Source organism: Aphelocoma coerulescens, chromosome 2, assembly GCF_041296385.1.
Source record: "Aphelocoma coerulescens isolate FSJ_1873_10779 chromosome 2, UR_Acoe_1.0, whole genome shotgun sequence".
In the NCBI taxonomy this organism is placed as follows: domain Eukaryota; kingdom Metazoa; phylum Chordata; class Aves; order Passeriformes; family Corvidae; genus Aphelocoma; species Aphelocoma coerulescens.
In genome coordinates, this window is record NC_091015.1 from 117572490 (window position 1) to 117589276 (window position 16787).

At 34.7% G+C, this 16787-nt stretch overlaps 1 protein-coding gene across 1 annotated transcript in view; it reads right to left on the reverse strand.

The window, feature by feature from the left end:
* Positions 1-1064: 1064 nt before the first annotated feature.
* SMCHD1 (structural maintenance of chromosomes flexible hinge domain containing 1) overlaps positions 1065-16787 on the reverse strand; it is a 69880-nt gene continuing 54157 nt past the window's right edge. The window contains exons 36-48 of the mRNA XM_069004557.1: positions 16601-16732; positions 15260-15409; positions 11756-11882; positions 11464-11583; positions 10048-10133; positions 8926-9048; positions 8470-8660; positions 7890-7999; positions 6476-6546; positions 5436-5607; positions 3346-3504; positions 2509-2632; positions 1065-1471 (exon numbers count right to left, since the gene is read on the reverse strand). Coding sequence (XP_068860658.1) covers positions 1369-1471; positions 2509-2632; positions 3346-3504; positions 5436-5607; positions 6476-6546; positions 7890-7999; positions 8470-8660; positions 8926-9048; positions 10048-10133; positions 11464-11583; positions 11756-11882; positions 15260-15409; positions 16601-16732 — 1668 coding nt within the window. The 3' untranslated portion in view covers positions 1065-1368. The remainder of the gene's footprint in view (positions 1472-2508; positions 2633-3345; positions 3505-5435; positions 5608-6475; positions 6547-7889; positions 8000-8469; positions 8661-8925; positions 9049-10047; positions 10134-11463; positions 11584-11755; positions 11883-15259; positions 15410-16600; positions 16733-16787) is intronic.

Below are 16787 nucleotides of genomic sequence, written 5' to 3' on the forward strand. Positions count from 1 at the left end.
AAATCTCTGATAGCTATTGCACTACCCTGGAAACCATCCTTAATTTTCTGTTTGCCTCTTTCAGCAGGGACATACATCACATGATGCTGGTAGAGCCTACACTGACTACCAAAAGCAAAATACTAATTCCAGAAGGAAACATTTCTGCTAGAATATGTATTTAATCCAACAAGATTCAAGGTTGGAGGCTAAGGCTAGGCAGATGTCAGAATTAAAATAAATGTATTTAAAAGACATATTATCAAGTAACTTGGTGTGATGGGACAAATTATTACATGGCAAACCCTTCACTACGGCTGCCTGGTTCAAGTCTTGATGTCTAAATTTAGAGAGAAAAAAAAAAGGGTTAAGGCAGGGCTAGTTTAGTTTCTTGCTGGTGTTAGATGTTATACTTGAATACATTTATTAAAGTATTCAAGATACAGCAAGAGTATGCCAATTTAATGCTTAGCCTATCTTTGAGACATGAAGCTTTGGAGAACCTTCCACCACAAGTTGCACTGCTTTATTTCCCCTTACTTTGGAGAAATTTCATTTTATTAGAACTGTCATAGAGATGTGCACCAGCGATCAGCATTCTAAAACTTCTAGCAGGATGCCACCATGTCTTTTTAAGTTCAAAGTCATTTTTCAGAAAAGGAATATGTATATAAAATGCATGTTGCTGAGAGTACAGGTCAGTAGATTTGGGGTCAACATTCACTCTGAGGCAGAATTCTTTGAGGTAGATGTGAACCAACATGTCCACACCCCTGAACACTGTCTCCTATGTTCTTTATTTACACAGCTTCGTTCTGTACTTTCTCAAGTTTAGTTTCCTACTCTTGCCCTTTTTCTTTCAATCAAGTCTGTTTCCAGCTGCTTGCTCTGACCCTGGCTGAAATGTTATCTTTAATCACACCTATCCTTTTCTGCCCTGTTTATCACTAAAATCTTTGTGATGCAGATCACTAAAGGTGACCTTTGACTATCTTCCTCAAGACAGCTTGGGATGCTTTTTAAATTAAAATCTCCTTTCATCACACAATCTATTCAATACAAGTGATTGTATTGTCAGTGCTTTGTACTGAAGCAATTTTATTGAAAAGATCATTTTTTTCATAAATAAAAAAGAATATATTTTAAACTTTTTTTTTTCACACACGAACATAAAAACTCTGAAAGCTTTTAGAAATGAAAATTACCTATACAAAAATTGGGCTATCAATGTTAAATACTTAAACTTCTGTTACTACTAACTGAAATACATTTATATCTTCTATCAGTATAAAAAATCTTGAGAGTAATGGTAATACAACATGAGTATTTCCTTTAACTGAATGTATTCACATTTTCAATACACAGCTTTTCCCAGCAAGTCTGATCAGTCTATGCCTTTCTTTTTCGTGGAGTTCCATTAAGTTCTGAAGGGGCCATTTGTAGCACTTGCTGCTGCTGCTGCTTTCCAGGAGAAGAGATCCATTCTTCTGAGCTAAACAAAACATAGCATAGTGGCTTATAAGCAAAGCTTTTCTTTTTTATATATATGTATATGTGTGTGTGTGTGTGTGTATATATGTATGTACATACATATACATATACATATATATAATATATATAGCACAGAGCTCCCACAAGTGTAAACAATATAAACCCCATATTTGTACACAGATTCTTATTACTGTATTTATTTTGTTAAAATGAAGAATATCATCAGGCTAATATTAATTTAATTACATAACCACTTCCATTCTATATGTAGATAAAAATTAAAATACTAACAAATGCAAAAAATAAAGAGACATAGTAATATAGTGAACGCCTGTTTGGGGAGTCATAGAACCCTACTGGATAAGATTTAAATAATCTCAGAAAGATGACCACAGTTCAGCAAAGACAGTAATGTAGTCATGAGGAGAGACATGAGAAATGGCAAAGTCAGTTCCATGTCACTTTAAAGATACAGACTATACAGATTACCCAAATTTGTGTGTGTGTGTGTGTGCGTGTTCAAATGCTCATTAGCACAGAGGGAATGAGAACAGATACATGGGTAAAGAGACAACTGCATTAAACACTTTACCACCAGTTCACCTCAGACAGTTACTTAGAAAAAGTAGTGTAAGAATGATTCTATTCTGTAAGAAAAAAAAAACCACCTGTGTTCATCTGTCCAGTATTTGACAGCAGATCTTAAAAGAGTTTACAGACCAAGCCATCTCAAATAGTTCTGGGGTGTAATAGTGTGGAATATACCAGGAAACAAGGGGAATGTGATGCACAAAGATGCCAATCAATCAGTTTGTAAAGAGAAACAGAATTAGAATTAGCAAATCTTTTATATGAGGCTTAAATAGCAGCAGAAACTTTGAAGAAATTAAAAATTATCTTGAAAATCAGCTTTATGCAAACTCTGTTCATTGTGGCTTACTAGATACAAACATTAATTGAAAAATATGCAGAATAAACTAGTTTTTATTTTGAATTCAGATTATGGGAAAATATTGACTAGATTCAGAAAATACTTACCTATACAATTTTTTCACTGTGTCTCTTCGCATTCTTTTGGGAGGAATGGGGGTGTCAGATATATCTAACATTATAGGTTGAAGTAATGATTCAGCACCTTTATCTGATAAAGCAGGAGTCATACCTATGAAAACGTTGCAAGAACCAATAAAAGAAAAATTAAACCTGCTGGTTATAAATGGGCTCTATAATCAGAGTTAAACCTTTGAAGTAAGACTTTAGAAATGTCATAAATTTTATAGTTACCTTATATCTGAAACAGAGTTCAAAGATGACAGCTAAAACTATTTGCTTTATTTATAACTGTCATAGAGTAAATGTTGATTTTTTAAAAATATATTTTGAAATATCATAAAGTCTTTGATATTGACATAAAAAAAATTGTAACTCAAGACAATCCTTGCAAACTTAGGGGTGTATCTTTTTATAGCACAAAGTTTTGATTGTGTTTCCTTAGCAAAAGCAATTCAGCTCTTTACTTCGCAGTGATTTCAACAAGCATGCCAATGTTCTGTGGCACAGGGCCAGCCACACTAATAGTTATATAATCTCTTATTAGTGAGATCATAGTTTCATGTTCACAAGACACTGACTGACCACATTCTTATTATCTGAACACAATACAGGGCAGTGCTGCCCTAGGCAATATCCACAGCATCATACTACTACATACAGTTTTTCTATTCTTTCCTTAAAATGTGACATCTTTAAGCTACTAATTAATATTCAATCTTCATTTATAGTTTGAACTTCTTCGTTTGTAAGAGCAGAATACATCTGGTTGCAGTTAACTGTTCTCCTCCTTTAGGACACCAAAATTATAATACAATAACCTACCCAATTTTTGTTTTACTAGCTTGAGGCTTTTCTCTTGTTCAGCAAGTTCTTGTTTTTTCTTTTGCATTTCTGGAGTGTTCAGTGACTGCAAATGTAAGTCAAGGTCCTTATTCACATTATCAAGTTTAACCACTGCTGCACGGTATTGCTGAAGAAGATCTAATTGAGGAATAAAACGATAAGCCATGAAACAGTAAGTAAATGACCACTTTGATTAAGAATGCTACCAAATACAAGATATGCAATGTATAACTCCACAAGAAAACCTATCTTTCAAAAGCACTACTTAAAAAAACATCCAAACTTATAGTGGATTGGTAGCTGCTCTTAAAATGACTGTAAATGGTGCCTGGGAAAAAAAAAAATCATATCCAATATTTTGATTCCTCTTTTCTGAGTCCGTATCTTAGATGACAGTAAAGGACCCACAAACTCTGAAAATTATGTGGGAAACTGGTATCACTTTACACAGCTTGTTGTCTGTGTGCTCCAAGTGAAATTCTCAACTGCAGATGACATTAAGTGCTTGTAGCATGTTGTGCTTTCAGTGCTACAAAGCAGAAGGTTGTATTACTGACTTGAATTGTATTCCACCTTGTGGACCAAGTGAACATTTACAGAGTTTCACTCTGTCCCACTATGGCAATCTAATCAAGCAGACTCAGATAAACAAGGGTGAATTTTGTTGATGATGTTTTTTCCTCTTTAAATGTATGAGACAAAAAAATTTTCCATGTCCAGGCACTGAATAAATATGTCAAGTTATAAAGAAAAGGTTCAAGCAGGTTAGCCTGGGCTCATTCATTTTACTTTGAGGTGAATATGAGGTATGTTGCACAAAGCTTAACTGAACACTAAAAGACCTTAAGTTTGCCATGGGGTGAAAGCTCTCACACAGAGAGCTGCTGCAGACTGACAAAAGGCACTGCAAATTCTTAGTACAGCTAATTTTACAGGTACCTTGCCAGTGTAATAACTGATTAAGCAACTTCTATGCTACAAGTATATAAGTAAAATGGAATTTTACTATGATTTTCCTTTAAATGTCTAGTATTTATCTAAGTGAAATTGAACCATGCCCTTTTCTTCTACCATGATTGCTCCAGTACTAAATTACAGAAATTACAGAAAATTCCAATATAATTTGTACTGGGTAACAACTGAGTTCAAGAATTGAAAACAAGCTGATAGACAAAGTGTGCTAAACCCAGTGTATTTCAGTCTGTGACTGACATGCTTACATGTTTTTCCTACATGTAATATATTTTTATTAAAATGCCAAGAAAAGATCTTTTTAATCCTTATTTTTTTCCTTACTCAATTGGTCAGTGGTAAGTAGTTTGCTCATCTATATGGCTACTCCAATAGGTACATGTGCTCTCTCCCCACACCTTTCCATTGCACTGTCGTGGATAAAATTCATGTCCTTTCTTCTTAAAATTAAGTATTTAAGAAAAATCTTGTTTGTAAATAATATTTTTCAGTGTTTTACCCATCAGTCAAGTCAGTTGTTACAAGTCAGAAACTGCATCTTCTAACTTAATTTATAACCTTTATTCTGAAATGAAGAATCCAAGCACATAAAGAAATGGAAGTGATCCCACAGGATAGCTTATGAGAAGTTCTCTCTTGAGAACATGAATTTTTCTACCACTGTTTCATAGAGCTCACTTGTACAGTAAGAAATTCTGAATTATGGTGTTTCCAGAGTAGAAAGACCTAAAACTTAAATTTTCAGTGATGCTGGAATTCAATCAGCTCAAGCTTCCCATGCTTGCTGTTTGAATGATTATTACTGCTCATACTCCTTCTTTAATAAGACTAAGAAAAAAGGGGATTATCTCATTATTATTATTATTTTTTTTATTTCAGGAAATGTAATAGCTGTAAGCTTTTAATAAAGGCCATTTATAAACAGAACACTGTACAGCTTCTATTTCTTATAATAACTTCATGCTAAATTGAAGGTTTCCTTTCTATATTACATAAGAGAATAAAAAACATAGATAAGCAATATATTTTGTAATTATAATTTAATTTTGTAATTATAATTTTGTAAGTTTTGTATTTTTATGACTTCATTAACCCACCTATCTGTCCAGAAAAAGTAGAGTAAAGTTTTGGCATTGGTGCTCCAAATACCATTCCTCTGAGTTTGTCCATTGGAGGAGCTTTATTCTGCAGGCCTCCAAATTTTCCATTGCTGCGAATCCTGTCTCCTTCCCTAGTCAGCAAGGTAGGGCAGTGTGTAATTTTTACAACCTACAAAGGTATAAAAATTGATAACAAATTAGTAACTCCACAGAAAACCTAGGTTTTCAGCAATGCTGTTGTGAAGCTTTGTATTTTTCAACTGCAGTGCAGCTTGCTCTTAACGAAAACATATTTTATGAAATTACATCATGACCTTGCTTTCAAGCAACAGAATGCATAATTAAAATTAAGCAGTATTGTCAAGAATTATGAAGACCAGGTTTTTTGGGTTTGTGTTCTCACATTTTACCAGAACTCTGAAGGCAGAATTTAGGTCTATACCCGAAAAAAGCTGATTATCAACATACATTAGGAAGCAAGGCTATCAGTACAGTTCTACATTCTTATGCTCAATCATTATTTTGATTCTAGAAAAGTCCTAAGCTGAAAGGAAAAGTGCCCAGTGTCAGGATTTCCTTAGAGACTCTTGCCTGCTAAAACGTGTACCATTAAACCTAAATAAAATGGGTTCCAAGAGATCTAGCAAGTTTCCCATCAAGTTTTTAGTGAAGTGGACCTGAAATTTCATCATGTGCCTTAGACTCCTGTGTTTTATTACACATAGAATGAATAGGAAAGTACAGAAGAACTTGCATTTAATACTAACAGCAAAACTGAAAATGCTTATCTTTGGAAACATGGTCCCATGTGCCATGGCAACATTCTCATAATGGAATTTGTTGAATGGAGATATTTTTGTCAGTGCCAATAACAGAGATTTCGTTCACTGTTAAGTGCTTTGAGACCCGCAGGCAGTAAGCACACTTACAGCTAACACAGCATTGAACTTGGCAATTACTCTAAGTTTGTAATGTATTAAATATGGAGCTATACAATATATCTGTATCATAAAATTTAAAGAATAATTGAAACATACCTCTTTTCTGTAGTGGTTGGCAGCATCCAAGTTATCTATAATGATAGTGTCACCCAAGAGCATACCAAACACTGAAAAATAAAAATTTTTGAACTATGAAATTTCTCCAGAGCAAAATAACTTGAAGTTTGAAAAGTCAGTTCTGAGGCATCCTTATTAAATCTTTTAAGTGCAAGGGAAATAGCATGTGTATCATTTTTGTTTCAAAAAAATACTATTCTGAGGTTGAGATAGACATGCAATCTTCTGCTTTCATCAGAGAATTCATGAAAAAAAATTAGTATGTTTAATTGCCTTTTGGCATAATTGACTGTATTTTCCAATAAAATTCTCTCTTGATACTTTACATTTATCAAGACACACATAATAAAATCCCAAGTTTCATGAAATTATATAAATGATAACCTCTTAAAAAAATCTTCTTGGAATGTTGAATTTTGTTCTCAGTTTCTTAATGTGTTATTTCCTATTCAATGGCTTATCAAAGAAAAAAACATTCATCACAGGCCAATGATCCAACTGAGCTTAAGACTCTCCTGCTAATGAAGGTCTGCTCCATTCAAAATCTAACAATGTAGTCATGCATGAGATATGTCAAGCAATGTGGTTTTTCAATACCCCCAAGGGACTCAAAGAAGAATTTATAGTTAAAAGTCTCTCAGTATCTAACTTTCAGAAAACACACAGGACCAAAAATTGGTCTTTATTAACAGTAGAGAGGAATCCTTCAATAGTGGAAGTTGTGAGATAAAATGCAAAAATTACTGAAGTAATTACAGATTCCAACTGTCCATATAAAGGAGCAGGTCTACTTACTTAAAAAAAAAAAAGTATAAAAAAAAGGTAGGGATTGCTACGTTGTTAGAAAGAGTGAGAGGATGATAGTTCCCTAAACTGAAATCTACATAAAAATTGAAATATTTCTTAAAACTATTAAACTATTTAAGCATAACACACATAGTCACGTACAGTTCAGTCTGCATGTACTTAAATCTATACATTACACATTTCTGAGAGGAACAGAACTGGAAACACAGCCTAACAAAAGGAGTAACTTCTGCAGTACGTATAAAATTAATCCTGTGATGGTCAGTTTCTGCTTTAAAGAGCTTGGGAATAGGATAATGCTGCAGGAATTTAAAAAAGAAAAAACCTGTAGTACATCTAAGTACAGAAAATGAAAGTAAGACAACAAGCAGAAGAAAGTGGTCGTTGTTGAAATTTTAAAAACTTCTGTTTAAAAATAATTACTGCTAATGCTCTCCTATTTTTACCAACAAAACTCAGGAGGCATGTCCACTGGTATTTGCAAACATACCAATGAAGACTATTGAATGGATTATAACTTGTGATGTTTCTGTATTTTATTTTTTAAAAGAAGGAAGTTATTAATGATTTCTTTCATATAATTTACCTGTTTGACAATGCTCTATGTTATCTGGAAATGTTAACAGATCTCTGGCAAACACTGGATTTCCAACAGGTCTGAAGAAGGTTCTTCCATTTCTTAAGTGAGGTAAAGGTCTGGTTAAAGAAAGGGGAGAGTGAGGGAAAAGAAAAGAAGAAAGCAATTTGTCCTTATTCTAGTCAAATCTCCAACTGAATTGAATGCATCTTAACACTTCCACCTTAGGTAAATGATCCCACCATTATCTGAAATGCCAGTTATAGTAAAGATTTTTTAGTGAAATGCTGATTTGTTATGAGACATTATTTCCAACAAATTCATATGACTAATTTCATGCACAAGTTTTAATGCACTGTGTTCTTTATTTACTAGAAATACCTTATTAAATAAAGAACATCACACAGTGGTTAAAGACAAAGCTTTCAGCTAACGTTTCAAGTGACATTACTGTTGCTATAATAACAAACCCAGAAATTGTATACCTCAACTCTTTAAACGGAGTAAAGTTTAAAAGTCAAATTAGACAAAAAAAGAAGTTGAAGAAGTATTTAAGACAAATGCAGAACTTGGATTATTTTTTCTCTACCTGCTCCAATCTGGGAGTGTCTTCTTGTAAATAGAATCAAGGGGTAACACTTGCTGTCGACCTTGAGTTTCATCAAAGATAGAACGAGCGGCTTCCGTGGTCAGTGTGACTACACAGTCCATGTCACTTGCCAGGTGCCAAGAGATAACTTTTGCTGCCTCGTTATCCTCGATTTGAGCTAAATGTGCAATCTGTACCACAGAAGTTACAACAGTCAAAACAGAAACCAAGAGCACCTCCCCTTTTCATAATCACAATAATCCTGCAACTTCAGACAGACATTAAATTCTTCTGCTGATGGCTCTGTTAGAGGAGCTGGTCATCTGATTTGAAAATGCTATCTCTGTTTTAATGCTACTCAAAAATTATTTGCCTAGTCAGTTGGCTAATTGTTCATCACTCCCACTTTCTGGAACCAACAAAACTCATTAGAAGGCTCCCTGTGAGAAAACTCACCTTGCCTAGAATATCCTGGTTGCCTTTTGGATAGTTTGGGAGGGTACAAGTTCTCCTTGGCTGCTTCATTACTCCTTCTTGTTCCAACATCTTTTTTTTAAGAAGAGAATCCACATACTGAAGCTGAGAATGAAAATTTAAAATCAGCAAGCATCTACCATTGGACTGAGCAGCCAGAGTAGTTATCTCACATGTCATCAATTAACTTTCTAACAATAAACATTCAATAATCTGAAACAGACTTTTAATGTATAAGGGACCACTGTGCACAATCCCAGAGAAGAGCAAAGGGAAAGCTCATTGCAATTGTGACTGAGCTTTTTAATTACTCCTTATTTTCTTTTTTTAGTTTTTAGACTTCAAGGAACATTTCACCAAAAACTATCAGTGCTCGATTAGAGACAAAAGTTTAAAACAGCAGGAAGAGACAATCATGAATGTACAAAAAGAAGCCATTTCAGAAGGGGACTATGTCCAGGCTCAAAAAATTTAGCCAGCAGGGGCAACTTCAGTACTATGCAACTTAATTTTACTGATTTGTGATTAATGACTGTAACTTGATTTTATATGATCTAAATATAATTGTTTACATAGGGGTTTTTTTTTGCCAAATGTTACTAGTTTGAAAACCTTTAAAAAGTTTCTTTAATTGGATCTTTATGGGAAATTAGCAATGGGGTACATTGCCCTGAATATTTCAGAACTTATTTTTACATTAACTTTGGCAGTAACATATGCAATTGTTTGATTCTCTGAAATGAAGTGTTTTCCTTTGTCCTACTTATGCCAGAATACATCCAATGTATATTGATCAGCCTGCAAAAACCTGCTATAAAATCTAGCAGTAGTAGTAACACTAGTAACCTTAGCAGAAACACAAAAATAAGACCAGGATATAAAAGAGAAGGTTTTTGTTATTTCTCTAGGAGTTTTTAAGATAGCCTCACACTAACAGAAAAAGAATTAAAAAAAAATCTTAAGTTTGACATCGATCCACAAATTTTCCTACAGTTTAAATTTTCACTGTTTGGTAACAGGTATAATTCAGCAATATTATTATTTATATATTACTGATATCAATTTTAGAGACTTTGATGGACTTCAGTAAGAAATAAGCCATACTATGTTCGTCTGTGGTAACTCAATTTGGTGCTTCTTCAATTCGCTCCTCAAGAGAGCTTCTCTTGTTTCAGCTTCTTTAACCTGACCTGAAACAAATAAAATCAAAAGAGAGTGAGGAAATAACAGAAAGCAATGGAACACTTACAGAATTTCTTACAACTTTTCAGAATTATGCCAGCTGCAACTGATCCTATCTACTTCTTAATTTCAGCACATAATATCAGAATTTTTCCACAAAGATCTTGTGATTTGTCCCATTTCTAAGCAATTTCAGCTGGCACCACGCCTTCAGCTTCAAAAAGCAAAGGGGCTAGACTTTACATCAGTCTGAGAATGTCAGCTGGTTTACTTTTCATCCTCTATTATCATTCTAAATGGCTCTCCAACAGGTGAAATGGCAAGACAGAAGAGTGGTGGCTGGCACTACCTTCTTTTGTCTGTTATATGGCACACCACTTTCTGGACACTATTTCCTCAGCTCTCATATCTGAACTGATTTAAAAAAAAAATGAGTAAACGGGTGAGTTGCTTTCTACTCTCTATTCAAAACGTTTATATTTGAAAATGTTACTTAAGCATAAAGTATAATGCTGTACTCTAACTCACTCTCTACAGATGTGCAAATACGAAACAAACTTTTATGCCTTTCACACTGGAATTCAGGACTTTCCATTCATAATGGAAATATGCAGTATTAAAATTACAAGAAACAGCAGTATCTTCTAATGCCAGTCTGCTTTATTTACACTTAATGATTACTTAAAATAAAAATTCAAAATGCAATTGTTAAAAAAACCCTTACAATCAACAGGCAGGATGATTCAAACAAAAAAAAAGCAAAGAAAATATTTCATTCATTTCTCCCATTCCCATAAACCAGTGCCCTCACACTACTCTGCAATTTAACAGAACTTCATACAGGATTACATTTTCTGAAGAACATAAACAACAAATAGCTACACAACACTTCTGAATCACGTATACAGGGTCAAACATGAAGGGCTAAAGTAACATTTTGAAAACATAAGACTAACTTTTTTAAAGAGGATTATCTATAGCTCATTCTCCTCAAATTGTTTTTAGGCAAATGTTGAATTTCCAGATGTATGAGCATGCAAAGATGGGAGTAAAAGGCAGTCACAGATAAAAGCAATCAGATCACCAACTTCAATCTTTCTTTTCTCCTTTTGATAATTCTGACATAAGACATTCTACCTCAAATCAAGACCCTTTTTAGGCAGGTACATCCAAGTAATTAGATGCTTCCCTGCAAGATACACACACCTTCTGCTCTCCTCTAATTACCATCTCTCATTATTTCAATACTGATTTTTCTTCCCTTCTCTATACTCTCAAAATTATTACAGGAAAAAAACGTTAATTCCCAGAAAAACTTACATATTTGATTGAACTTACATTTCATTTCAGCTACGAGCTGGTTGGTAGTATCAAACATCTTTCTGTAAAGATCTATTGACTTAGATAATTGGTCTTTCTCCCTTGTCAGTGTTGCCATCAGCTGCTGCTTCTTGGAATCTACAGAAATAAGCATATATATACTTTTAGAAGAAAACAGGATAACATGCTTAGCTAGTTTAAGCATTAGCAAAAATCTATTAAGCTATCACATAGTTCTGAAAATGTATTATGGATCTAAAAATAGCTGATTCTAAGGAAAAGCAAATATTTTAGAGTAACTGAAACATACCATTGTAAAACATAAATGAGAGACAATATGGTTCCAAAGGTGTTTTCAAAGCCGGCAGGTGTGGCTCAAAGACAAGAATATATTCAGTGCTATCTCTTCCAGGACTGTCTTCAGCCAGCACTAAATTCTATTAAAACAAATAAACAAATGTAAGTTTTTGCTCATGCTTGAGGTTACACACAAAACAAGCATTCTTCAGATACTAAATCTTCTAAGCTACCTAACATATCATGTCTATACAGTATTACAACACTTTTAAGTATTGGCTTGGAAATGCCTTTTATAACTGTTAAACAAAAGTAAAAAACAAAGATATAGCAATAGCAATTTTATTATTTAAGAATTATCATTTTACCTGTTTAAATGTCTTATTATTTTTGGCTATATATTTTATTTTAGAGGCACATGCTCAGAAAAAAATATCCTCTGCGTTGTCTCATAAGCAAGATTTCCTTGGGTGTACTTCATTCAGTATGTGAAATGCAAACAGATCATTAAAAAGAAAGACCCAATGCATGAACGCAGAGAGGAAAAACAAATTATTCCCAGTGCTTAGTTAAAGTTACTGTTGTTACCATGGAAGTAGACAGCAGATCCCAAATGAATAAACAATATATGTCCAAACACTATCATAAAAATTTAACTTCTTATCAATTCCTTATTGAAAAGGCAAACTAAATCCTTTGCTTTTCTTTATAAACATGAGAAATATTATGAAACCATAAAGGTAAACAGAAATAAAATTAGTAAAGGTAATATCTAAATGCGTTGTTACTTTGGGAAAGGTATCATGCACAAAATGAATAATGCTTATAGTAAAACTCATACTGTTTCCACCTTTAACATGTAGAAATTGCTACTCAACTGGCCAAATCAAGAGAGAGGTGGTTGAAGCCTAAAAGAAGAGATAGATATATAACCTTCAAAGATAGTCTTCATGGCTTTCAAAAATATTGCAGCTATATATTTTATCAGGAGAAGTCTGTAGTAGAAATATCTTTTTCTTAGAAAATATATGCTAACAAAAATCTAAACATTTTTCTTCATTAAACAAGCTCAGTATTCCTGAACTTGTGACTATGGGTAAACATGTCAGATTATCAGTTTCATTATATTCATGCTAAATGCACACAACTGTCTTTATAAACAAGATGGAACAATTTCAAAATACTTGAAGAACACTAGTACGTCCCTTCCCCTCCCCATTACAAGTCATATGAAAAGTACAGTACGTCACAGCCAACAAATCCTTTCCACACAGGTTTTGTGAGTAGTCTGAAGTCAGTGAATTCAGTATAAATCAGATGCCTGAAAACTGCCTGAACAGGGGAAGAGATACTGGGTTCACTGAAATGCAGTTAGTCCCCATGGATGACTGGGGAACACAAGTTACTGTCAAAAGAAGCAGGATCTCTTGAGATCACAGAATTGAGAGGAAGAAGCATGCAAGACTCCCCACCTCCCACCAAACCAGGAATACATGAGTAGAAAAACCTTCACATCTGCCTCCAAAAAAAAAAAAAAAAGGCAAAACAAGCCAAACAAATGGAACCCCCCAAAATCCCAGTATTCTTCCCTCCATTACATAGGTTGGTAGCTTTGTCACTGAAGGAAGAGTGGAGAATTTAGGTCACAGTTATGCAACACCAGGTTACTACTACATGGAGGTAAACCAAAAAATTTTTACTTCTGCATCAGCAAGGAGTCTTTAGAAATTACCCAGTAATTTTATCTGAACTGTCAGAGGACAGTAAATGGGCTTATTATTACCCATATAAAGGTGTTCAATTTACACCATGTTACCACAGGTGTAAATGCAAGATTCACAGTGTTTTGTTAGACCAGTGGTTACAGCTGACCCTTTAGCTACACTTTTGCCCCTTTTCTTAACCCCACCCACCTGAGAATGTGTTCACAAACCAGTTAATTTACTACTCCTGATAACATGGTAGGAAAAACAGAGAAATGCAAGAGTGTACCATCAATCAATTAGTATATTATCTGATACCTCTATCCAGTCCCTGTATTTAATTTTTCTAGCTTTGTTTTTCATACATATTTCATCACTTTTCTGTATAGATTAGAGTAGACCAGAGTCTGGCAGATTAACAACATTTGTCCACGTTAACTAGATGTTTCTGGCCTTAACAGTTATTGACAGAGAATTATTTATGCTGTGTTATTCATTTTCACATATGGAGCTCCATAAAAGAAGCCAATGTATTGAATAGAATATATTATGAAGAAGTTTGTATGTAGGATCTGTAGATTTTAGGATTCTGCTGGGGTCTTATGGTGGTGATTTCCAAGATGCATTTGGGAGAATTTGTATTTATTGCTATGCAGTGTCTGCCTCCACTTGGCACACACTGATGCTGGTCTGTCATAAAGCTGCTTCCAATGAGTGAGCTAGAAAAGGTAGCTGAGAAAGTGTCTTTGAAAAGTTGGATCCTCCTTTAGTACATCTTCTAATTGAAGACTTCTGTCAGACTAGTAAAATATGTGACAACCAAATGAAGTAAGAGTATAATTTTGCTCTGCCATTCTTATATGATACTTCAAGTTCAAAACAAAAATCAATATACAACTCTTTCACCACAGGAATACTATTGACTGAAATTGTGTAGGCTTTTAAGAAAGAGATTGTGACCATTCCACTCAGAAGAAACTTCACATTCAGATGGATTTTTTTTTTGGTGTGCTTTGAACAGTTCCTGGATTTGTGCATGTGCACATTTTACATTGTGTCTTTTGTATTATATTTTGTAACAACTGTGACAGATGGAACTTACAGGTTTTAAAAGTTCAATCTGTATTTGTTGAAGAAAAAGTGACTGCAGTGATGCAACTACAATATGCAGTACTCTCAGAGTATGCATGATGCCAGAGATTCAAACCAAAATAAGGAAAGCATTTTTAACAGCCAAGTATATTAATGAGTGAAACAAAGCATAAATAGAAATGGTAATTTTATCTTATTCAAATGAGGGTAGGATGCCTTTCTGCAAAGTATATATAGGCCCACTTAGCTTGACAAAATATCAAGAGAGCCTGGCAAAATTTAATCACAAATACATGAAGAAGTCAGTCTAAATGATCTTAAAATATCACAGCCTGAGAGTATTATAAATAAAAATGTAAAATAATGGTAATAGTAATGGTTTAACTACAAATTGGTTAAGTGTTATTCACGTGTGAAATTTAAGTGAAGAAAATACTGTTACTGGATCTTCCTGAATGTCCTGGTCCCTAACTGAAAGTACCTGCACACTTCCCTCACTTGGCAAGGATAAACAGTTTAAAGAATGTCCTTCCTTCAGGTTTTCTGAAAATCAGTAGTCGAACAAAGAAGAAATAATTTATCTACTTATCTCTAAGGGAAAGCTTCAACATAAACTAAATCTCCACAGAACACAACGAGGTGTAAGATAACTTTAAAACTGCAGGAAAATAAGCCTCATTAGATCCACTGTTAATGGAGCTGTGTATTTCAGTCACACTTACAATTTCAGCTGATCCACTCTCCAATGGAAACTCTACTGTATTGACCTTCCCCTGAAACTGTGGGATCTCTATATCTTCTTCATTGGGGCTTTTGATTTTTGCTATTATTCTGCCAACTAGATCAAGTCCAGTGTGGTTGTTGTATTCATCCTGTAAGTCAAAAAGAAATTAAAGTTAGTTTGGGACATAACTGAACTCAGTAATCAATTTCTGTACTGTCCTGGATTTATATGGCAAAGAGCTAGCAGCCTCTGCATAGGGGATCTGCATAGTGCTCCAGCTGATCAACTGCAGGGACAGTTGAGCCCCTCAGCTGAAATGGTATTTCTTTATATTTAAGAATGGGCAAAAATGCACAGGCAGCTGAGAAGGGGAAAAAAAAAAGAGAGAACAGCAGAGGGTGAGAGAAGGAACAGGGCAAGGAGGTGCTCCAGGCACCAGAGCAGAAACTGTCCTGCAGCACACGGGGAAACTACACTGGAGCAGGTACTTCCCTGTAGCCCATGAAGGACCACGGTGGAGCAGAGACCCACATGGAAGCCCATGGAGAACTCCATACTAAAGCAGGTGGATAATTCCTGGACTGCAGCCTGTGGCAATGACTCACACTGGAGCAGTTCGTGAAGGACTGCGGTGCACGAAGGGACCCACACTAGAACAGGGAAATTGTGAGGAAAAAGCACAGGCAGAAAAGAGCTGAGGAGCTTTTATGGGTTAACTGTGACCCCCATTCCCCATCCCCCTGCATTGCTTGGGGAAGGGTACAGGGGTCTGGAACAAAGCTGAGCCTAGGAAAGGGTGGGGCAGAATGTGTTGCTTTAGTTTTTTGGTCTTTGTTTCTAATTACACAAATCTTTCTAAACTGGTGATTAAATTAAATTACTTTCCACAAGCTGAGTCTGCTTTGCTATTATGGTAGCTGGTAAGTGATTTTATTTTATCCCTGTGAACACTCAAAGTTTAAGAAATGTTATTTTTTGTAATAGAAGATTTCTAAGAGAATCTGTCTCTAGGAAGAAAAATCATGGAGAGAAACATTTGCTGTACATCTAACTGTTTTCCCACTAGAATCTGTTCTTGAAACAACTTATTCATGTGGCAACAAGACATGGATTTCAACTGAGATACCTGACAGCAAGGACCAAACATTTCAGTTTTGGTAATTTGTAGGTAAATGAAGCAAGATGGACCCATCATATGCTGAAAAATCACTGATTTACATATTTTTTAATGAAGAGAATCTGCAAAGAAACACGAGCAATGCCTTACAGCAAAATTCAACATAGTTTTAGCAGTCTTACATATTTCCCTAGCTATGATTTTGTATGGAAGTATAGTTACCATTAAATGGAGGTATAAATCCTTGACCAGTGTACGGCTGGTAAGAGCTCGAACATTGGAAACTGCTGGAGTAGCTGGTAAAGAATCAGGTAACAAGCGTACAGGGTCATTAGGTACAACTTCAACTATAATCTAGCAGAAAAAGGAGGAAGAATAAAATAAAACAAAATAAAATAAAGACTGATAT